This window comes from Apaloderma vittatum, unplaced genomic scaffold (assembly GCF_000703405.1).
Source record: "Apaloderma vittatum isolate BGI_N311 unplaced genomic scaffold, ASM70340v1 scaffold7858, whole genome shotgun sequence".
NCBI classification, from domain to species: Eukaryota; Metazoa; Chordata; class Aves; order Trogoniformes; family Trogonidae; genus Apaloderma; species Apaloderma vittatum.
In genome coordinates, this window is record NW_009728981.1 from 19,611 (window position 1) to 42,890 (window position 23,280).

General features: G+C 36.9%; 1 protein-coding gene across 1 annotated transcript in view; it reads left to right on the top strand.

The window, feature by feature from the left end:
- DLG5 (discs, large homolog 5 (Drosophila)) overlaps positions 1–22,830 on the top strand; it is a gene marked incomplete at its 5' end in the record, with an annotated part of 39,652 nt that extends 16,822 nt beyond the window's left edge. The window contains 17 exon segments of the mRNA XM_009874271.1: positions 1,475–1,613; positions 3,578–3,722; positions 4,223–4,344; positions 5,239–5,328; positions 6,399–6,567; positions 10,368–10,530; positions 11,448–11,581; positions 12,160–12,324; positions 12,700–12,883; positions 13,810–13,958; positions 14,255–14,425; positions 15,463–15,659; positions 16,415–16,558; positions 16,752–16,879; positions 17,648–17,757; positions 19,548–19,657; positions 22,009–22,830. Coding sequence (XP_009872573.1) covers positions 1,475–1,613; positions 3,578–3,722; positions 4,223–4,344; positions 5,239–5,328; positions 6,399–6,567; positions 10,368–10,530; positions 11,448–11,581; positions 12,160–12,324; positions 12,700–12,883; positions 13,810–13,958; positions 14,255–14,425; positions 15,463–15,659; positions 16,415–16,558; positions 16,752–16,879; positions 17,648–17,757; positions 19,548–19,657; positions 22,009–22,112 — 2,424 coding nt within the window.
- Between the last annotated feature and the right edge of the window lie 450 nt (positions 22,831–23,280).

Consider the following 23,280-nt stretch of genomic DNA (forward strand, 5'->3'; position numbering starts at 1 on the left):
CACTGATAGTCCCATGCTTCTCTATAGTGCATTATCTTGAGCGTATGCACTCTCCTGGTTATAACTCTAGTAATATTTCTGCAGCGAGTGAAGAGTTTTCAGTGTGACAAGGACATGTGTAAGTGGGGACTTACGTGCAAGAAATTGTTAGCTGGAAGAGGGTGGGTATTTTTGGAACTCACTACTGAAGACACCAGAAAGGATAGACATGGATATATTGTGATTGGTTCTACATAGTGCCCGAATGATATTGCAGGTATCATATAGGTGTTGATTTGAGGTAAAGAAGAAAATTGTGCAATAGGATTCTAAAATGACAATTTTTCTTAAGCTTTCTTGAGACATTAGTTAGTTTACATTTCTAGGATTAAGTTTGTGCTGCTGTTTTTTTTTAATTCTCCTCCCCTTAAGTTCTTCTCCATCCTCCCAGAAAATAGTCAGAGCTTTGTAACTGTAAAAAAGTTGACTGGAAAGCAGAAGTGGTTTGTGCCTCACTATGTGGACACCATTCACTCTGAAAATCTCTCTCTGGTGGAATTGTCTTTATTGTGTGACGCTAGTGTCCAGTCTGCATCTATTAATTTCTGAAGTAGTGTGTATAATATCAAAAATAGGTATATAGAACATGCAGCGCAGCTAAATTTATAGCCATACGGGGTGTTACCAATTTCCTTAGTTGTGTATATGTACAGTTAAATTTGTGTTCTTTGTTAAGTTCATAAATCGAAGAGAGCTTTTATCCCTGAGTAGTCGATGGTACAATTACTAAATACAGCCATGGCAGCAATCAAGTTTTGAATCTAGGAATGTACCTCTGCGTTTTAGAGTCTTTGTGTAAGTAACTCTTCATTTAGTTAAAATACTCCTATCCAAAACTGTAAGTACCATTTCAGTAATTATTTTTCACTGATTACATACCTCAATCTCACGTTTTGTGTTGTACGTTTCAAATGTGTAAACTCTGAACTTGCAGCTCTCTAGCATCACTGTCAGTATATGAGCTAAGCTCATGTTTAACTCACCAGTATATTGTTATCTACACAGCAGAAGCTGAGGTGATTCCAAAACCTGAATTGCTCTGTTGACAAGAGGTTGCTCCATACGTATCTGAAAATACAAGCTTAGAGGAAAACACATTCTGGCTTGTTAGCCAGCTCTTCTTGAGGAAACACTTGTGATAGTGGCTGAAATAATGTTTGAAAGGTCTTGTGAAAGCCGTATTTTAAAGGAGAAATGTAACTAAATGCTGGGTGTTTTATTTTGAAGGAAAGTATATTGGTTAAGTTGCAAACATTGTCTAAAAAGATTGCAAAATAATAAAAAGGAATACTAGAGCAGCATGGAAGAATAAGGTGTAGAAGTGATACAGATATTGGAAAAATTTGAAGTTGCTTATTGTCTACCAAGTTTGGTTATTTTATTTTTCTTCATTCTGAATCACCGGTTCCCTGCAATCAGATTTCTGTTCTTGTAGGTGCAAAAGTATGCTCCAACTAGTGAGGAACATCTGTCTCCAGAGCTGCAGGAATGGCCACCATACTCACCAAAACGGTCTGCCAGGCACAGCGATGGCTTTGTGCCTGCTGCCTTATACACCGGCGGTATGTCAGCAGGTGAGGGACAGAACTTATGCTGAAATCCTAGGGATGCCTCAAGGAACTGGTCCATATTGGGCAATCTTGGGGATTAGTCATAAGTGCAGAACAAGCCTGACTGCAAAAAATGTATTTTTGTGGTGTGTTGTGATCTGAACATGATCTGCTCAGCTTTTGGACAGTAAAAAAAAAGAGAAACCTCTTTAATAACTGTTAAGGAAACTGTGCAACTCCTGGCTGAAAGATTTGCGTTTCATCAGTTTTAGTGCAGAGGGGTTTTGGGTACATTAATGGTGAATCAGGTGTAGACTATCCATTAGGGAGACAAGTAAGATTTCTGATATTTTTGAAAGCAGACAGTAAAGAGAGGTGTCCTAAGCTTTAGCTGCTTAACTTCTGAAATACTTCCAAGGGAAAAGATCCAATGCTCAGAAAGTGCAACATATTCAGTTTGGCCTATTGGAAATCAAATATTAGGAGTATCTCAAGTTGAATGCCCAAACTGGTTATGATCTCAATCTAAAAGTCAGCATGTTTGAGATAGTAGACTGCTGAAGAGGGGACTCAGAAGGAGCTCACACAGAAATCAATACAATCAGGTGGAACAGAAAACAGTTAGCATGTTTTCTCAGTTGATCAAACAGTTGTTGGTGTTGAAGTTCATGTAGCAGGTTTTAAATTGGCACTGACTAAATTAATTGCTTCAGGAGCTAATTAGGGTATCCTACGCAAGTTGTTTTGAACTTGTTGAGAGGCATTTGGTAAGCTCTGCTGCCAGATGGATCATTCATTCTTTAGTGTAGCTACCTTTGGCAGTTACATATGAAACTTCATTTTCAAATCAAGGCAATACAGATTTTTATGAGTTTATGTATTTTCAGTTCTTTGGAAAGCCCTGAACTCCTGTGTATTCTAGAAATTGTGGAAGGTTTTCTTCTCATGGGAGACCGTGAAGGAAGTAATGACTTGTGTATCTGGAACAACAGACAGCTCCAAACCCTGTTGTCTCTGTCAATTTCAGAATATAAATATATCATAGAATCATAGAATGGCCTAAGCTGGAAGGGACCTTAGAGATCATTTAATGCAGCCTCCCTGCCACCAGGGACGCCGCCTGTCGACTAGATCAGGCAACACATGGGGACTGAATGGGAATCGAACCCGCGACCTTAGCGTTATATGCTTGAGAGTAACTCAGATCAAAGAGCCTTGTGCTCATTGATTTATTTTACTAATTTCTTTCTCCTTTAAAATAATAGAAAAAGTATTACAAGATATTATTTTTAGCTAAAAGCTTTACTTTCTCATGATACCTTCACATAATAACCTAAGCAGGTCAAACCTATGTCAGACAATACGATGTCTTGAAAGGTCAACACATTTTTGCTGTTGTAGTCTTATATTACCAACTGATTTAAGAGGAAAGTGATGAGATGGACTTTGGTTGAGTACTGAAGGATGATTGTACTTAAAAGAACAGCTTGAGTAACAAGTTTCATAAATACTGAAATACTATAATTTAAAGTCATAGGACACACTGGAAGTGGGAGTCTGAGACAAGGGAAGAGGAACAAGAATCGTTCAAGCTGCAGTTAGTTCAAGTACCAAATAAAAACTGGCATTTTTGTCAGTTGACTATTCAGAGAGAAATGCAGATATTTTTGTTGCTGTATGAAAAAGCTTATTACTTGAAAACAGAGAAAATCTTTTAGCTGCCAGTGCACATTAAAATGATATACTATGAATGACTTCATTTTTTGGTGATAGAATCCACTTCGTTATTCACTAACTACAGAATTATAAACCAGATTTTAAATATGCATGTACTACCTAAAAGGTGTCACATGTGCTTAATAATGTATTTATCTGTATGCTAATAATTTTTATTTATAGATACACATTCATATATTTAAATATATTTTATGCCTGTAGTGTGTATGCTAATAAAGTTGCTGAGAATGTGTTTTTATCATTTCAAGCAGGTACAGTACCAAGGAGCTTAGCACCATGCCCTGCAGTAACTGCTGTCATGAGAAATCCTATTTATACTGCCTGGAGCCATAGAGTTCACACCAGCAATTGCCCATCAGTCGCCAGCCAAATATGCCATCAGCACCTGCATCCCAGGTGGTTTGAAATCTATATCTCCTGAAATTTTTATTTTCATTAGGATGAAATTGTCTCTGGTAGTTGTTTTATACAGTGAAGAGTGAAATGCGCTGCTGTTGTGTGTTGCTTTGACCCAGAGTTATCAAAACCATTATTGTGTAGAAGTGATGTGCTAGTTGTTTTCATGTTATTCAGTAACTGAGGCGCATTAGCTTTCACTCTGCTCCACTGGCTGGTATTGACAAAAAAAAATACATTTTTTTCAATTAACGGATGTTTTTCCCTGCCCTTGCCAAAACAAATAAAGCCTTCTCTCTTTTTTTTTTTTTTTAATATCACTTTAGGCTATTTTTTCTCTGACATCTCTTAATTCATAAAATGATGGGATAAGTGGGAAGTGGAAAGGAGAGGAGCATTCATTTTATTCAGTAACTCAGGGATAACCACAGTTTTTTGTTGGCCTGTTTGCTGAGGTGCCCAGTTCTAACTTGTCCTGTTCTGCTTTTCTTTTAATGTAGTTCCCAGCATCAAGGTCGCCTGAGTTTGGACCTAAGTCATAAACACTCCAGTGACTACTCTGAAAATTCACGTACAAGAGCATCTCATGGCTCGAATTCATTACCATCCAGTGCAAGACTTGGTAATTAGCTTTTTTGATTTATTTCCTGTGGAACTCTCATATATTGGAGACAAAGAATAAATAGGAAATTCTTAATACATGCGTTATGGGATTGTCATAGCTAGCAAAACCTGAAGACTTCCTCTGTTCCTTTGCTTGATTTTTTTTTTGTGGTTTTACAACTTAAGGATGTTCATGGGAAGTAGCTGTGTTGAATTAATTCCTTACAGTCTCTATAAAATACTCTGTGTGCGAGTGATTATCTTTTATATGCCTGTTACTGTTTGAAAGTCCCCTTATAAAGATGTGAGACCCAGGCAAAGTATTTTTGAGGTTCAGTGAGGTGGAGAAAAGAGAAGAAAAGGAGAGAGCCCCCACAACAAAAAATCAAGGGTGACTAATGGCCTGATGCAAGTTGTATTGTTGGAAGATAAGTTACAATTAAGTTTACTTGATATGTAAGATTGTTTGTGCCTATCCTAGTAATACCAAAGCAAGTGGATGCTTTGTACCAATGACATTTTAACATTATTTTAAAAAAATTTTAAATTACTTAATAGCTTTTTTTTATGCGTGTTTGCATTCGTGGTCCATCACTGGTTGGCAGTTGCATCTGGATAGAGCGTGGCAGTTTTGTAACCCTGCAAAAACAATGGCATAACAGTTTTTGAACACTTTCAACAAGTTACGTATTTATGCAAGCAGATTGTAATCAGAATATTCTAAGTGCCTTTTGGAAAGTCCCATGGATTCTTAGTAAGCAGAGGTGTTAAATTCTCACTCAGACTTCAAGTTGAGTTAAGTGCCTAAATTCGGAGGCCATTTTAGTGCTCATCAAAGAAGTGAAATCTAAATGTACTTTTTGTTCAGTGTGGTTACTTTTGTCATTGTAATATTTTTTTGTTGTAAAAATAGGTTCTTCAAGTAACTTGCAATACAGAACAGAACGAATTAAGATCCCCTTAACACCAAGATATCCAAGGTCCATGATGGGCTCTGACAGAGGTGAATTATTTCATGAATAATTTTAGTGATCCTGTTTTCAGTGTTATTAACCCAAAGCCTTTGCAGCTGTTAAATCGGGTTGCACCGAAATCTAAATGTAACAGTTTTATTAAGGTTTCAAAATTGACACTTGCCACAGAAAGTTAAAAAAGAAGAAACTTTCTAATGAAAGGTGATTTTCTGTTATTTGACACTAGACCATGGCACACTAAGGAAGAGCACACAAAAAATTGTAAGAACAAGCATTGCTGTATGTTTTAAAGTTGTAGTTTTCTTCTAGAATTTTGTCTGAAGTTTCAACAGTGAGATGACCTCTGTTATTTTTTTGATTCTTTACTACATTATCTTGCATATTATTGCATTACGATTGTAAATTACAGTTTGAAATGCAGGGAAAATATTTTAGTACTTTCCTCAGAATTGCTTGGTGGAGAATATTGCAAGATATGGTAGAAATACTAGTCAGAGTGCTGGAGAGCTGCAGAATTGAGTTTGATGACAGTAAAGGGCAGCTCTTCACTCCTGTGATTGCTCAAATGTTCTGTAGCCTTAATGGGTCGTATGCAGTGGTTTTCCTAACTGGGCAAGTACAGTTCTTACAAACGGCTTTCATTTGTCATTAGTAATTTGAGATTTAATTTCTGTAGCTTTTTCAAAGGACTAAGTGTTTCTCTGGGCAGGGTACATCCAGGGAAGAGATGCAAATGATGTCGTTTCAAGCTTATTTGAAATTGCAGAACTTTCCTTTCTCTGTGTACAATTCATGCTGGGATTTTGTTGGTGTTTTCAGGTGTTTTATAATGTATCTGCTACCCAAAGGAAAGGGCTGTACATAAATATTATATTAGGAAATAAACCTGCATATTAAATTCTTATTGTACTTCCCCTTTCCTAGTTTTTATGCTTTAAGTTTGTGATGTTAAAAGTTTTCAGACGTGCATATGGTGTGTCTTGTCCATAACCTCCTCTCCTTGTTGAGAATGGCAGTAGTTGTGTGCACACTTAGGACAGATTTGACATGTAGTCATTAAGACAGATGCAAGATACTAAAAACTGTTGATTTTCCTTAGGCTCCTTGTCACACTCTGAATGTAGCAGTCCCAGCTTGATAACTCCTCCACAGTCACCTCTTAACTTGGAAACATCTTCCTTCGCCAGCAGCCAGTCTCAGAACTCCCTTTCTACGTTACCTAGGATTTCCATTAGTCCAGTATCTATTGGAGAACGTAGAAAAGATAGGTAAGGTCCCCACGTTATTTGGTTTTGATACAACTGTGTCTGAGGAAATTTTGCGCGTTTATTGAGCTGAAGGCATGTGAACCTTTAAATGACAAATATGTAGGCGCAGAGGTGCATCTCAGGTCCTGTTACTTGGTTGTGTTATTTTCTTTACAAAGCGTGTAAGCGATCTTTGTATGGATTTTTTTTCTTCAGAACTGAAGAGTAAGTTCTGAAGTTTAGGAAAATTAAGGAATTTCTAAGAGTTTTATTTCTTCCATGTTAGATTAATGGCCACATCAAATAAGAGCAGTGTAACTTAGATTATACCCCTTCAGCTGAACTACCTCAGAGGCTTGTGATAGGCTTGTTCTGTACTCTGGAAAACTAAAGTGAAGACCTAGTAATATCTGATAGCTAAATATCAGATGCCTTGATGTTGCAGAGTTTGTACTCTGACCGCGGTGCCTTGATTCATTTTAGCCAGATGACACGAAAAATTGAGGACATAAGTGTGCAAGAATGTATCCATATGTACAGATGGATTTTTACTCATGTGGCTGATCCCTTTGGCTGTGCCTGGACCACTGCTAGCAATAGCATTAACTGTAGGTGTAACTGCTTGCAGAGTTGGAATCTGATATGGTGTCTGTCTTAAAAACTTGAGCTTTGTGTATTAACAACTTCATATATCTCATGGTTAATATTTTCAAGATACATTGCTTATGATATTGGTCCTGGACATCTGATTTCATTTTAGCATGATCTGGCTAGACTGAATACATTGAATTCAAAACATTGAACAAGACACAAATCTGAATCAGGCTTTTATATACAGTCAGGCAGCTGAATGCCATTCTGACAGTGTAAAGGACCTGCAGTGTGTTGGAATAATTTACATTTGTGTGGACTTCAAGAACCCTTTGTATTACTTCATTTATGTAAAAGGACTGACGATAAAAATGGGAATGATAAAATAATAAGGATATTCTGTATTCTAACTTTTCAGATAGTAATAAAAAGTTATTTGTTAACTGTTATATGAAACTTTTGTCTCGTTTAAAGAATTGGTAACTAAGATTCTGGAGTAACTCTAGAATGTTTATTGGGTACAAAGGACAGTGCTACTTTGAAAGGGAATGCAAAGAGGTTTTTGTGAATTTTCATTCTTTCCTACTTCAGTGTGACTTTTGTACTATGTGTACTCAATTTGTGTTCTCATATAAATGTTCTTCTAATTGTCACTTGCAAATTCCAAGTCAGAATTTCTTTTCTTTTTCACATGACTAATGATGTATAATGTTCAGCTGAAAAAGCAAGAGTTTTGACACCCCTACAGCTTTTTGTCTCTGAACACAAATAATGTGTTCTGATCTCTGGGAAATAACAATTTCTGGTAATATTGATCAGATAACTGAGGTACGGTCAGGTTCCAGCTCCTTCACTCTTGTACATATCAATAAACTATAGTCTGAGTTGACTTTCTAAAAAGACTGTAATTGTTTTGAGGTTTTTTTTAAAAGCGAACCAGAAAAATTAATAAACATGAACAGTTCTTCATTTAGGAATGTAGCTAATTTGATCTATTCTAAGGAAATTTTTGAAGATACCTAGGTAGCATTTTGAATGGTTATTTGATCATATAATTCTTTCTATTCCACCCTAAAATATAAATAACTTGCTTGATCTTTCCCCAGATAAAAATGATATTAATATAGATGAAGAAAAGGAATCAGTGTTTGTTTGTTGGTTCTGTTGATTATAACTTAAATTTAAAAAAAAAATTAAAATCTGATCCATTAAGACTTTTTTCTTTTCCCCAATACTTTTTTTCTTTTTCTCTAATTGGTGTTTAGCAGTTCTGGCAGGCAGTCTGAATGTTATAGAGGAGTGTGATTCACTTGATTTTAATAATACCGCTTATCAAGTAAGATAACTGTTTAATGTTATCATTCTATTTTACTTTTTTATTGGTAGTCTACTACAGGCATTACTGATTCCCTTTCATTCTGTATTTACCAGAATTCTAAAATATCCCGTACAATTTGTATGGGCTTGATTCTTTCTTATTCCAATCCAAAACAAACAAAACTAAATTTCAGAATGTGTGTGGTAGATGGAAGACAGGAAGGCACAATAAGTAAAGTCCAGAAACACATCATTTTAGTTGATTAATTGATAAATTTTGTGATATTAAGGAGCTTCATGTAACATCATGGTTTACACGCTCATACTGAGTTAAAAAAAAAGCTCATAAATTATAATTTTCTGAGAGTTAGCACAGTTGAGTTAAGGTATGCTACATACAAGAAACATTGGCTTCGGTTTAAGTTTGGGGGTAGTAAAGCTGCCTTATTCTTCATTAGATCTGTAGACAAGCTGTGAGGGCATCACCTCTAACAACGATGTTGATGTTATAAGATTGCTGGATTCCAGAGCTGCATTCGTATCAGATGCCAGGCTACCAAACAGTTCCTTTCAAAGCACGTGGCAATAAGCGTAATTTATGAAATGATGTCCTCTTCCCTCTGCCCCAGCCCCAAATACTACTCTTTCAAAAAATAACATTTCTTCAGCCTGGCTCACCTTAGTAGCATGGAGTGAAGTCTGGTGAACTCGTCTGGTCTCTGAACTGCACAATTAAAATAATTTAAGCAGTTTACACTATCTAGAGACTGTCTATATGACATAATGAAGTCTTAGGAAAAGAAAACATTCAAATTAATGCATGTCAAATCTGGCATGATGCTATTAAAATAAAAAATGTACCACACCTGGTACCCAGGCTGTTTCATTCAGAATGAGCTCAACTATTAACATCTGGTTATGTCTTTTGCAGTTTAGACTTATATTAAGTTCATAGTTCTATAAACTAGCACTTTTTAGGAGCTACTGTTTTTTTTATAGCCGCCATAAAGGGACCAGCCCTGTTTGTGTGGGTGGTTACATCCAAATGTGGGGGGAGGAAGGGGGAACATATCAGGATTTTCTTTTGTATAAGCCATTCTCTTGTACTTACTAGTGTCTTATTATTGTGTGTCTCTTTCTAAGTGTTCTTTTCTTCTTAAATCTTCTACGTCTTTCAGATATCTGTTCCGTAATAGGTCTTTTCTGAGAATCCCTGTGGCTCCTAGGCCTAGGTTCTCATCACTAAGGAGTTTGAGGTTGGCCTGCTATAAGGTTGTCCTTCTCAAGCAGTATTGCGCACTTTGTGCTATTTTACGTGTTTGGATAATTGCCCTGAGGAGAATTTGCATGGTAATTGTAATGCTACCATGCAAACTGCTGTCTTAATGGCTTGAGTTTGCAACTGCTTAATTTTCATTACTAATTTGTGTTTCCCCGCGTACAAATATGAAATTGGATATTTGTGCATTGTTGTCCTTTGGTTTGCCACCTTATTATTTATGATGTTTATTTTCATTGGCAATAAAGACTTCCCAGCATTTGTATTTGTAACATACCTTTCTGGAATATGGTTTGTAAATGACATATTATATACAGTGGTTTAATTAATATAATATGCATCTGAAAGCTTCTTCCCTACCAACTTCACCACCATACTACTTAAAATTTGTGTTTACCATAATGTTTTAGAGCAGTCATGTAACTGGTGTACATTTACTTCTGCTATTGTATGTTGCATGGTGTTAAAGGAATGCATTGAAGACAATTGACAGTAATTTTTCTTTAAATGTACATGTTGAAACCTATTTTATTATTACAGTTCAGATAGGTGTAAAGTATTGCATGTAACTTTGACATTGTGATGATTCAAGTGCAGTTTTGTCCAAATCAGTTTTAACTATCTCCTCTAAAAGGCCCTACATGGAAGAGCCACGTCATGTTAAAGTGCAGAAGGGTTCTGAGCCACTAGGGATTTCCATTGTGAGCGGAGAAAATGGTGGAATATTTGTCTCTAAAGTAACAGGTGGGAGCATTGCCCATCAAGCTGGCCTTGAGTATGGTGACCAGTTACTAGAGGTAATTGTTTGCTTACTATTAATGACTTAATGAATCAGTTCATGTGACTCAAGCTGTAACTGCCTTCCCCAAAAGAGTATCTTGAGAGAGCTTGTGTGTTCTGAGATGTAGCAAGGGGTACTCTGTATTGTAATATTCTAGTAATTGTGATTGTTGTGACTTTTTGTCAGGCTTTATCATAAAATAATGTCTTTGGATTGTAGTTCTACATTATGTCTGATATAATTAAATTTTAAGCTTGCCTCAAGTATCAAGTAGTTTCAGTACTTAAAACAATGTAGTCCTAAAATCATCCTCTGCCTGATAAGATGAGTAGGCGTTCAAGCAGCTGGCTTATGCCAAATTTCATGCTGCTGTTGCTGTACAATATGCTTACCTGAGATACCTGGTTTAAAAAACACTCAGGTAGGCTTTAGGTTAGCTACAGTCATGATTTTGGATACAGTATTAGATGAATATGTAGAGGAGCATTTTGTAAAGTACGGAGCTACTTTGTAAATATTAGATCTGTTTATGTATGTTAAAATATCTTCTGTTGCCCAGTGTGGGTGATACTACAGTGGACCCAAATGGATCGTGGATCTGTTTTTAAGTCCTGAATTTAATCAGATCAGTGATTTGAAGCAACTTGTATTTAACCAGTGATATCAAAACAAAACACAGGTCAAAATACGTATATCTTCCAGTAGTAAAAGGAGCATTGAACTCATGGTCAGGTTACCAGATACTTTAAAATTACAGTGATTCCTTCTGAGGAATAAACTCTAGAAATCGTTGTATAGTAGCATTTTCATCCTCCTATGTACCCCAATAGAAATAAGTCAGGATTTAGATACTAATTAGGAGACTTAAAGAATGATTTTGCTAGTTTCCGTGTGAAAACTTGACCTCCTGTTTTTATGTGCTTTTTTCCATAGTTTAATGGAATAAATTTGAGAAATGCTACAGAGCAACAGGCTCGACTAATCATTGGACAGCAGTGCGACACCATTACTATTCTGGCTCAGTATAACCCGCATATGTATCAGCTTGGCAATCATTCACGATCAAGGTAACGCCGGCTAGGCTGTGGAAAAACTGGTCAGTGTTACTTATCTAGTAGGCCACCTCAGTACGGGTAATGTATTTGCAAATATCAGCACATTTGTGCTGATAAGAACTGTGATTGCTTAGAAAAGTAATATGTGAATACATGCTTGTTGAAAAGAGAAGAAAAATACTTGATGCATCGACTGGATTTTCTTTCTTATTTGGACGTAACCCTTAGGTGCATTAAGCTAAAATCAAAGATGACTTTTTTGTAGGATTGTGAGATTTGACTGCTTCAAATAGGTTTAAATTTTATTTTTTTTTATATTTGGAGATTCCAAAAACTAATTGGAGAAGGCGTATGACCCAGTGAAATTATCCATTCCATTTTGATGCATGATAACACTTCAAAACTGAACTTCAGCTTTCTATTAGACTTACAGTGAACATATGTTATTTGGCATGGTGGTTTTTTTCTTTCTTTCTTTCTTGATTTACAGCCAAATTAAAAAAATTGTCTGTATGGAAAACTTTTGGCATTGGTGAAACACTAACCCAGTAGTCTTTTATTCTTATATTCTTTTTCCCCCTCCCTCTTAGTTCTCGTCTAGAACCTGTGAGTAATCATTCCACCCCTCAAGGCAGCGGAGCTGCAACGCCTGACAATCATTCTGTAATTGATACTGTGAGTGAACAGGATGAAGGAACAATGACACCCCCATCCAAACAAACCACGCCAACTACAAGTCCCCGAAATTCCTTAAGGTAGAGAGTAAAATTTTTGCCTTAAGGAAAAAATTGGTCAAGGTGCATGTGAAGGGTGTTAAAAACCGAAGAGCAATTCTGTGAATGCTATGTCTGTTTGAAAAAAGTCAGCAAGTCAAGGAGACCCTAGGAGAAAAGTACATGTTTTCAGACTGTTTTTGAAAGACAGGATCTACAAGGAGTGAAGAAAATTTACTACAAATTAGTTTAGTTAAGAAGGTCTGCACGGAATATCATGTTTGTCTTATAAGCCTGTATCTGTAGATGACCTATTTTGAATAACAATTACGTAAATATGTGTTCAGGTGGCTAGTTGATTGTATGTAATGCAAGTTTTTAAACTGAAGTACTTGTTTTATTTCTTCATGTCAAAAGGGGCCCTGTGGACACCAACAAAAGGACCCCTGAACCTCGAACTGTTGTTATTAAAAAATCCCAAGTGGATCTTGGGATCCAGATATGTGGTGGAAACCTGTATGGAATATTTGTCTCAGATGTAGATGATGATAGCCCAGCAAAAGGACCTGATGGACTAGTCTTGGGTGACATGATACTTGAGGTAAGCTGTTAAGAGAAGTCTGCAGCATACTGACAAAATGTCAAGGATGGTATAAAGAGGGAGGTGTACTAAGAATCATGCTGTCTCGCAGTGGGAGATGCTCTGTGAATCTTGAGTTCACGTTACCAAAGCAAGGTAAGAGTGGTGAGTGGTGAGAATGCGTAACTTTCCTTCTGACTGTGACACATGAAGAGCTGGATGATGTGGACCCAGAGAACTACTGCTGCTGAGAGTACAGGTTGCCCACAAGTTTGCAGGAGTCATGTATGTCCACTAGAAATTTCGAATACCTGCTCTCTTCATCTAAATCAGAGCCTTGGATCCAATTGCTGTACAGAAGAGGAAGATAAGGTTATAAAAGATACTGCAAAACAGAGGACAGTATCAATCCTATCACTATGAAATTCTAAAGAGAGTTTAGAAAAAGCTGTGCAATATGTCTTTGACTCTGCTTTCGATATCTGAAATGAGAATATTTATCTACTTGGCAGGACTGTTAAGGTGATAAACGTGTGTTTATGAACTTTTCAGATACACCTCAGAATTGAGACTGAACACTGAGACTGGCCCATTGCACCTCTAGTGTCCAAATGGAGATTTTGCTTTCTAATTGCTTCTGACTTGCTTTCCCTTAGAATATAATTTGTTTTCCCAGTGTGAATTTTAGGATTCTCAGCTTAGATTTTAAAACTATTTGAAGTGCAGACCCTCTCTCATGGTGCATGTCCGCTATGTTCACTTGGGTGTTTTGTTTCCAGCCCCCATGTCTCATTCTCCTGCTAGATGTCTTAAGGTGCAAACTGCAAGTGGCATGATTTACTTGCATGTAGAGCCTGACAGTGGGAAAACCAAGCTCTTCTTGCATATTTTTCAAGCTCATCTAATTCTGTTACCTATTCACACAGAAAGGTTTCTGTGTTTTGCAGTATGGGTCCATTGATATGCGAAATAAAACAGCTGAGGAAGCTTATCTTGAAATGTTGAAGCCTGGAGAAAACATCAAAATAAAGACTCAATACAGAATAGAAGAGTTCAATAAGATAAAAGAGCTTCCTGGAGATGGATTCTATATCAGGTATTTGAGTGTGACTGGTAATGACAGCATAAGACCATTAGGATAATATTCTGGCAGTTGTATATCAGTGTTACCATGTTTTAAATTTTAATTTTTCTAATTTACCCCAGTTAGTCTCTGACAGTGACTGCACAATCTGTAGCATAGCAAGTCTACATGTTTCACTGTAAACCTGTGTGCTCTTGAAACATTGAACGTGCCACTGATCTGTTACCTCTGTTCAAAATAAGTGTGCCTGTTCTTCCTTCGAGTTGATGGAGATCAGTTGCAGAGCCTATTTATGTCTTCTTTTCCAGAGCACTTTATGACCGTTTGGCAGAGGTGGAACAGGATTTAAGCTTTAAGAAGGATGACATTTTGTATGTTGATGACACTTTACCACAGGGAAACTTTGGTTGCTGGATGGCTTGGCAGCTAGATGAGAATGCACAGAAGCTGGAAAGAGGACAGATTCCAAGTAAATATATGTGAGTGATCTCAGTTACAGCATTTATCATAGTCTTTAAAAGTCTGACTAGTGAGATGGGTATAGAAGACTTGTTTGTTTCTGTACTTTCTGGGAAATAGTAATTCTTAGGTGTTTCGTTTCAGGTATGGCTTATTTTAATAAGACTGAACTAAATATAGTGCTCTGTCAAGTTGGTTTTAATTCTAATAAATAGTAAACTAGAAATGAAAAAGTGTTATGACAGGTAATTCATTAACAGAAGTGAGAGTAACCACAGCAAAATTATCGTGGAATCCAAGGGTATCACAGTCATTCTTTGAAAGCATCAGTGTCTGCAGTTTTCTGTGGACAGCAACGTTATGTGCTGTCTGTACCACAGTCTCCTAATGTTGGTAGAGTATTAACATTTTTACATTGTGATTGAAATTGAATTAGTTATCACTTGGCAATGAATACATTTTTTCATTTTAAGATTACTGGTTTTCTGGTTTCCTTTTCTTCTAATAGTCTTCTCACCATGTCATAACTCAAAATTCGTCCTCAGTGGGACAATGGTATGATGTGGAATGGATACAGACCTATACACAACACTCATAGGCTTGTTACTGGAGGATTAATAGTGTTATGTGGCCAAAATATTTGTATTAATATTAAATAGATCTCTTATTTTGGACTGCTACTAAGTTATTTGTGAGGATGAGTATAACATCTAGCTTCACAGAAAGAATGCACTTGGCACTTAACTGCGAAAGTCACTTTACTGGCAAGTAAGTGCACACTGCTGCTTCTGCCTTGGAGAATTTGGCCTTGCCTGTCAGCGTGGTCTCACTCTGTGCCGTGCTGCCGTTTGCATTATAGGAATCCTGAAGGAAATGATGGTAGTCTGAGGTTTTCAGATGCTTATTATTTAGTTCACATTTGTTTCTGATAATTTTTTGTGATGAAGTTATTATTAAAAAAATATTAAGTATTATATCAAGTAAAATTAAGTATTAAAGTAATATTAAAAATTAGAAATGAGCTTAAATACCAACCATTTAGTCTGTTTCATTATAGGATGGATCAGGAATTCTACAGGAGACACAGCATGTCAGAGGCTAAAGATGAGAACAGCTCATCTAAAACGTTGTCAGCAGCAGCACGGAGGTCATTCTTCAGACGAAAGCATAAACACAAGCGAAGTGGTTCCAAGGATGGAAAGGATTTGCTGGCTCTTGATACAATCAGTACAGACTCAATTCCTTTCTTGGATGGTATGTGCCTTTGTTATGCTTGGGAGGGGGTTGCCTTTCCTTCTCCTTCAAACAGCTGCAGCAGGATACAATGAATAATGTTGCTTTCTGGTTCGTCTAAATACAAATGGGCATTATGGATCATGTGTCCCATCATGTATGTTACTTTTAATAACAAATTTTTCTGGTAATAAATAACAAACTAGAGTGGGTTTTATTTTGTTTTGTTTGTTTGGGGTTGGTGTGGGTTTTTTTGTAGTTTATTCCTAGATCTTTTAGCATTAACTTTCATTTGTAGAGGGAGATTGCTTTTTTGATGCATGATTTTGATCTTCCTTTTAACTACTTAATTTCTGTCCAGGTCACTTAGTTTAGACAGAAATCCTGGGTACCACTCAAAAATCTTGACTTACGTTTCTTCACTCCTTTACAAAAAAAACATGTTGGTTACAATGCTTACTTCTTTGGAGGAACTCAACAAACCAAATCTGAGAAACCAAATATCATGTCTTGTTTACACTTCTAGGAAAAAAATGGAAGATTGGTTTTAAAGTTTGGGTGAGGGTTTGAGGAAGAAGCACCAGATTCAATTAGAAAAATGTCAGGTTTAAGCTGTCAAATGGAATAAATTGCATTAAGGTCTAGTAAACATTTTTTGTACTCCCTTATCGCTTGCAAGGGAGTTGTTTTCCATAAATACTGTTAAGATTCTGATTATCTGAGGAATGCTAGGAAAATAATTTGTGCTTTTATAAGTAAATCTTCTCTGTGTGCAGATTCTGCAAGTCTGGCGTATCAGCGTGTACAGAAAGTGGACTGTACCTCTCCTAGGCCTGTCCTTATTCTAGGACCTTTACTTGATGCTGTGAAAGACATGTTGGTGAAAGAATCCCCTGGAAAATTTTGCAGGTGTCCTCTTGGTAAGTATGTGAATATAACCAATTTACTATTGCTTAGAGTACATGATAGTAACATCTATATAAGTGAACTAGATGATGGCACAGACATGGAAAAACACTCCAAGAATCTGAATTTGGAGACATTGTTTCTTTAGCCTTGTTTTGTGCCTAAGGAATAGTAATGAAAGTGGGTCTCTCTGGTTCTATGAAACAGAGGTTATGAAAGCTTCCCAACAAGCCATTGAACGGGGGGTGAAGGATTGTCTCTTTATTGATTATAAACGGAGGAGTGGACACTTTGATGTGACAACTGTAGCTTCAATAAAAGAGATAACGGAGAAGGTGAGTCAATTTTAATGCTCTAGTTCTTCATACAGTTTGCAATCGTACTGTGTTAGGGGGTGGAAATTGTGTTTGTGTTGTTGTACTTTAAGGTATTCAGACAACTGTTCCCTAGGCCGCTGAGTTACCTCACTTTGGCATATAAATATTTAGAGATTATTTTATGCAGACTCACCTTTGTAGAAACTGTGGATGTCCATATTGTTTTACTGTATTATTAAATAAAGTTAGAAATTATTTTTTTAGATTCCATAGATTCTACCCATACCTCTTCTACAGGAGGATTTAGCTTTTTTAACTATTCCATTTAATGCAGTCATATAGAACATAAATGTCTTAATAATCCTGGAGACAGATGTTAATCAGAACTATACATTGCTTATAGTCTTCTCAAACCACACAAGTCTTATTACTTTAGTGTTTCTCTTCTGTATATGATTTCTGAGAAAGAAAATGAATAAGTATATTTAAATTTGGGAAAAAAAAATTACCTATATTTCAATATGAGTTTTCACTTCATTAGTTCTTAAAATACTTTTATTTCTATCAGTGCATGCTTTTGGTCTTACAAATGCAATTTCCTGCAGCTTTGCATTTTCTATTATAAATTCTTTGGGTACAAATTTTTCAGTAGCCCCAAGTGCCAAATGTGTGTAGCAAAATTCTGCTGGGTTGCTGTGATTTAAGTAGGGGAAGAAACGGGAGGGGTTGCATGTGTGCTTGTGCTCTTTAACTGAATGAGTGTTTTGCATTTACATTTGATCTTAGGATTGTCATTGTCTGCTTGACATCGCTCCTCATGCCATCGAACGGCTCCACAGTGTTCATATCTACCCTATTGTAATTTTTATTCGCTACAAAAATGCTAAACAAATCAAGTAAGTCTGTGAGGGGTATAGTTCAGGGATGTTTATTTTAGCTTAAAATAAGCTTGTTACCTTTATTGTTTCTTTCATCCTAGTCATCTTAAATGTCTTTAAAATATGAAAATTAATCCTCATTAAAACTGCTGTGAGGTAAATGGTCTTAACTTCATTTTGGTTGCATGACGATTAAGTGTATCTTGCAAATAAATCAGACAATGTAGACTAAAGTGTATGTACTCCAGGAGGCACTCGAATCTTTCCTGCTCACTGTTGTATGAAACTGAGACAGATGTGGGTGAGATCCATTGAGGATTAAGTGGTGACTGTGACAAAAAGCTATGCTTCACCTCCTCAGCGGGGCCGAGTGGTTGGATGCAGGGCCAACTGATTCATAACCGCAGCTTTCTCGCCTTCGTTCTTCATTGAAAACATCAAAAAGTCCCTTTTTGCCGTGGAATGTAAATACTGTGGTCTTTTTGCGCCATGCTCTTTCAGTAATGGGGAATTTCCTGCTTGACTATAGCTAGGAGGACACTGGAGTTAAAAACCACCGTCCCTCCCCTAATGTGTGAGTAAGCCTTCACACATTTTGATAGGTTTAATTGGCAAGAAATTACATAATTTGCAAACATAACTATCGGGAAGAAGTTTTGCTGAGAGATCTCACACTTGTGCTATCTTTGTTTTGAAAGTTGAAGACTTCTTATACTCCATAAGGTAAATTTGATGGCTATCTATTTAATAAAGAAGATAAGTATCACTACTTTCAAGTTAGAAGCAAGACATAAAGCAATATGGTATATTTCATTACCGTTGTAGGATCATACATATCATTGATAAATGGAACTGTCATGTCTTGAGCCCTTTTGGAAATGGGATGGTCACCATTACAGCTATTTCCTTGTTCTGGAAAGCGACAGAGGGCGATTGAACCAGACAAGCAAGAATTTGTAGTAGTCATCAAAATAAGATGCAGTGGCACGTTGTCTCTGCCTGTTTTGAGCACCAAAGGTTTTTTTTCAAACAGCCTTTTTGATACAGCACAGGTTCTATTGGCATTCTTTGAAATGCTACACAGCAGTGATAGGTTAGTTTAATTTTCTTAATTTATAAAATAAATTTGTGCTTCTTCTCTTACTGCTTTAAGAAACTATGCTTAATATTGTTTCAGTACCTGTCTATATGACCTTACTAGTTGATTATAACTTCTACTTCCTTTTAAAACAAAATCCCCTACTGGGAACCCCAAGTCAAAATTGGAGATGGTTACACGCCTTGATAGGAATCAAAATTTTTTTTTTTAACCGTTCATATTTCTCTGTATTTTTTCTTACTTATTTCCAACGGCTGGTATAATAGAAAAACAGACATCTCAAAAATGTGTCATGTATAACATGACAGAGAAATATCCTGTTTGCTCAGTGCTTGATGCTTCAAGCTCTCCAAAGTGCAGTACTAGAGCCTAGCTTTGTGTAGGGAGTGCTGGAGTGTGTATGGGATGATGATCTGATTCACATGAACTGGAAAAAATTATATCCCTTCTTACTCAACCCCTTCCCAAACTCTGAGGCTTTAAAGGAATGTTGTCTTGGCCTGATAGCAAATTTGTTAGCACTGAAATGATTCTGATGACTGTGTTGATACTGTGAAAACACAGTAGGTGGCACTCTATGCACAGGATTATGCTTGCAAATTAGTTAGCCTTTCATATTCACCCACTTGGAGGTAGGTAATCATTTCAAGTTGAATGAAAAAATAAATTACTCTTACACAAGGTGGTTTTTTTTTTCTTTTTTTTGCAGAGAGCAAAAGGACCCGATATTCCTGAGGGACAAAGTTACACAAAAACATTCCAAAGAACAGTTTGAGACAGCTCAGAAAATAGAACAAGAGTATAGCAAGTACTTTACAGGTTCGTATTTAATCAACATTGCACTAGGAAAACACTGGTAATTTAATCCATTTACACTGTAATTCAAAAGATCCTGTGTTCCTTCATGGAGTATTTTTTTCTTTCTGCCTTCCCTCATGCAAACTCATATGCTGCTGTTTTATTTTACCAGGAAAGGAAACATTGAGATATAAGTACTGTTCCTGGTTTTCACATGTTCTTGTTGTAGCATTTTATGCATACTAAGACCTAAAGAGATTCTAAAGATGTCGTATTACAAGCCAGGAGTATTGGAAGTGTGGTCAAGATAATTTGGCACAGTGTTGTTGGTTTTGTACCATGTAAGGAATATACGTTGTTTTGCAATAGCAAATCAAACAAAAAGCCAAACAAAACAACAACAACAAAACCCCTGTAGTGTAAATTAATGAATGGTTTGTGAGACATACCTTAAATCTTTCAAGAAAAATTGTCAAAGCTTTCTTGAGCACACATTTTAATTTTTTGGAATCATTAAATTCAACTTCAGAGACCCTTTTAACAACCTAAAGTGTATTATGTGAATCTTCAATTGTAGTTCATACTTCATTTTTAACAGAGACAGAACACTGAAGACTGACTGCTTGTTTCAGAGTATATTTCTATGTGGTTAAACAAAAGAGCAGGGATAAAATTCTAGCCATCTTGATGTGAATGGCAACAAAACTTAAAAAAACAAACCAAAATGAAGAAAGGCAACGTTAAATCAGCCCAAACCCAACTTTTCATCTCCCCAGCAATGAGATTCCTAGATAAGCACTTTGAGGCTTACCTGCCAAGTGCAGAGAAGGGAAGAGGCATGTATATAGTGCAGAGCTATCCCAACACGTCCTGTGAGAAGCTGCATGTTCTGAGCAAAAATACTCGTTACCTGGTGTGTGACAGTCATACAAATGGTCATTTACGTGGTACATACTAAGCCTTCAGAGTGCTTGGTGTGCATGTGGACAGATTGCATCACCACATGTTATCTTCTACTCCTTCTGCAGTCATTTGTTGCATTTTAATTTCACCCTGATAGTGAAAGCAGCACTGAGTCCTACATGTATCTTCTCGCATGCCCTGTGGGAAGGGCCTCCTCCCTCTGTTAGTGCAAGTACAGTGGACGCCAGCTGTCATCAACATTTCCAGATGCTGGTAGTCAGAGAGGATTGGTGTTCAAACTGCATTGACATTTCAGCTTGCTGAAATTACGATGTGCATGAAATAAGCCAGTAGATAGGCATGGCTGACATGGTAGCTTCCTCAGGAAGCTCTGTGACACACTCCCTCACATCTCAGCTCTGTGACTACTACATGAGGTGTATGGGATTTTTTGACTGATGACGTTTTCAAGTTGGCTTCATTTCCTGTCCCAAGCTGTGAGCATAGCCTGCAATCTGAATCAGTTCCTTACTGCTGTTTCTCGCCTTTCCTAGACCTTGTCAGTTACTGTGTTTTGTATCCAGGCTCACCTGACATCATTAACTCCAGTATAGACTGCAGAATCAAGTAGTATTTTATGTTAGATCTAATTCTTTTACAAATGGAATTTGCACCTTAAGCTGAGATTTTCCATATTTTTGCAGCATTAGTGGCAGCTGAGGCCAGAGGCTTTGCTTACATATTTCTTAGGTCATAAAGTGCCTCACTTTTTTAACCTTAAAGCTAATACATTCTCCCCTTCTGTGTTAGTGTTGGCATTTTACTTTTTATGACCGGTACGTTTAGCAAGGGTAGAATGCAAGGTGTTTACTTATCTTTTGAATTGATTTTCCGGGAGTTGCTTGCTCTTGGCCTTTTGTTCCCTGAATCCAACAATAAGAACTGGAGTAGCAACCACCATTTTATTTAGCTCTATGGATCTATGAGCTGTCTCATAATTTATTTCTAATATTTGTAAATAGTGTCTAGTTGCTACAGCTATCATCTCTGTGTATATTACCATGTGGATATAAAACTACTTAACACCATGTGCTGAACAGAGAATGTTTATTATAGCAGGTTCTGACCATCTTTAGACTTAAACTTTGCCACCTGATGTCTCTGAAAATAGTACATGAAGGCCTCTACCAAAACAGTTGTCTTAGTTGATTATAGCCATCAGTTCTGTGACTTCCCTGGTTTGTTTTAAGAACTAGCAGAAGAAACTGTATATTGAATGCTTGACCTCTTTGCTCTGTTAATTCTTTTTCTTGTTTTAGTAGAGTCATGTATCGGGCAACTATTGAATTAGGTAGATTAATTCTGATCTCTGGATAAACGCTTTGCAGAAAAATGCCGAAGACTGCACTTTGTAATTAGCCATAACTGTTTGTTCCAGTCTCATTCAAGGGGTGTTTCTTTTTCTCCAGGCATTGTCCAGGGAGGAGCCCTTTCAAGCATTTGCACTCAGATTATGACAACTGTCGATCAAGAACAAAACAAAGTCCTGTGGATCCCAGCTGGCCCGCTGTAGATTTATTTCGCTGTGAAACTGCTTTGCAGATGTAAATAACCAACTAACTCTATCCAACGGACTCTGTCCATTTCTGTTTTTATAAAGATAGCCGTAAGTGATTCCTGTTTCATGAAGGCGAATGATAACACTGAACATGCAAGGACCTGACAAGGCACGTGGGAAGGGGTAGATCACTTCACCGAGCTTATCTCTTAACGCTGTACATGTACACGTGACAGGTTGCCACGAGGGGTTGTGACCTGCGTGTGCTTGTGCACAAGTAATGGATTTAACAATGCTGCAAAACCCTGTAGAACGACAAGTTTACAAAAAACCTTTTCAAAGTATTTGGTTGTTGCTGTTTACTTGAATGTCCTTTTCTTTGTTTTTGTTTTGTTTAACTCTGTGTCTTTTCACTTAATGAGGTAACTCTCCAAAATGGAGTGAAATTTCTCAATGTGAGTGAGTGGTTTTGGCGCAATGTGACTTTTAGTTGCAATTTTGACCATATCTAAGCACATTGTTGACTTGACAACCAAGTGATAATGTGGGATCGAATCGGTACGTCTTGGGAGTAAGCTCAGAAGGAAGTACACTCCTCTACAGGGCAGACCACTGTGTGTATCCTGTCAACACTTGTCTGTCAAAGATATCGTTTCTTGTTTTATGCATGAATCTAATATTTAAGCGTCATAATATATCTGAACAATCCAAGCTTACCGTGTGTTGAGAAATAATAATTTTTGGTTGTTGGGCCTGGATTAAGTACTGGTGGGGAAGAATCATAAGCTAGGCCTAGCATGCTGTGTTCTGTCACTTTTAGATACTGTAAATATGGAAAGCTTCTGTCGGTGCAATTTTGCAGGGTGATTCTTAAGCTTTGTACTTCAGTGTGTAGCATTCACATAGATTGTTTTTATTTAAGAGCAGCCACAGTTTTAGGGCTTTGATTAAAAGCCTTTAGAAAGGTACTGAATTGTTAGTGTTTCCACTGTCAAAAAATAAGTGATCGTTTAGTTTTGGTTGCAATACTTATTTACCTATTGTACCAAACTGCATTATATCGGTTCCTTTTTTGGTTGTTTTTTTTTTTTTTTTCACTTCTGACTCTGTGTTCCTAACACAGGTTTTGTACCTGTCTCTTCTGTCTCTTGTGCCATGTTTCTTGGGTACTGTATTTTAATTG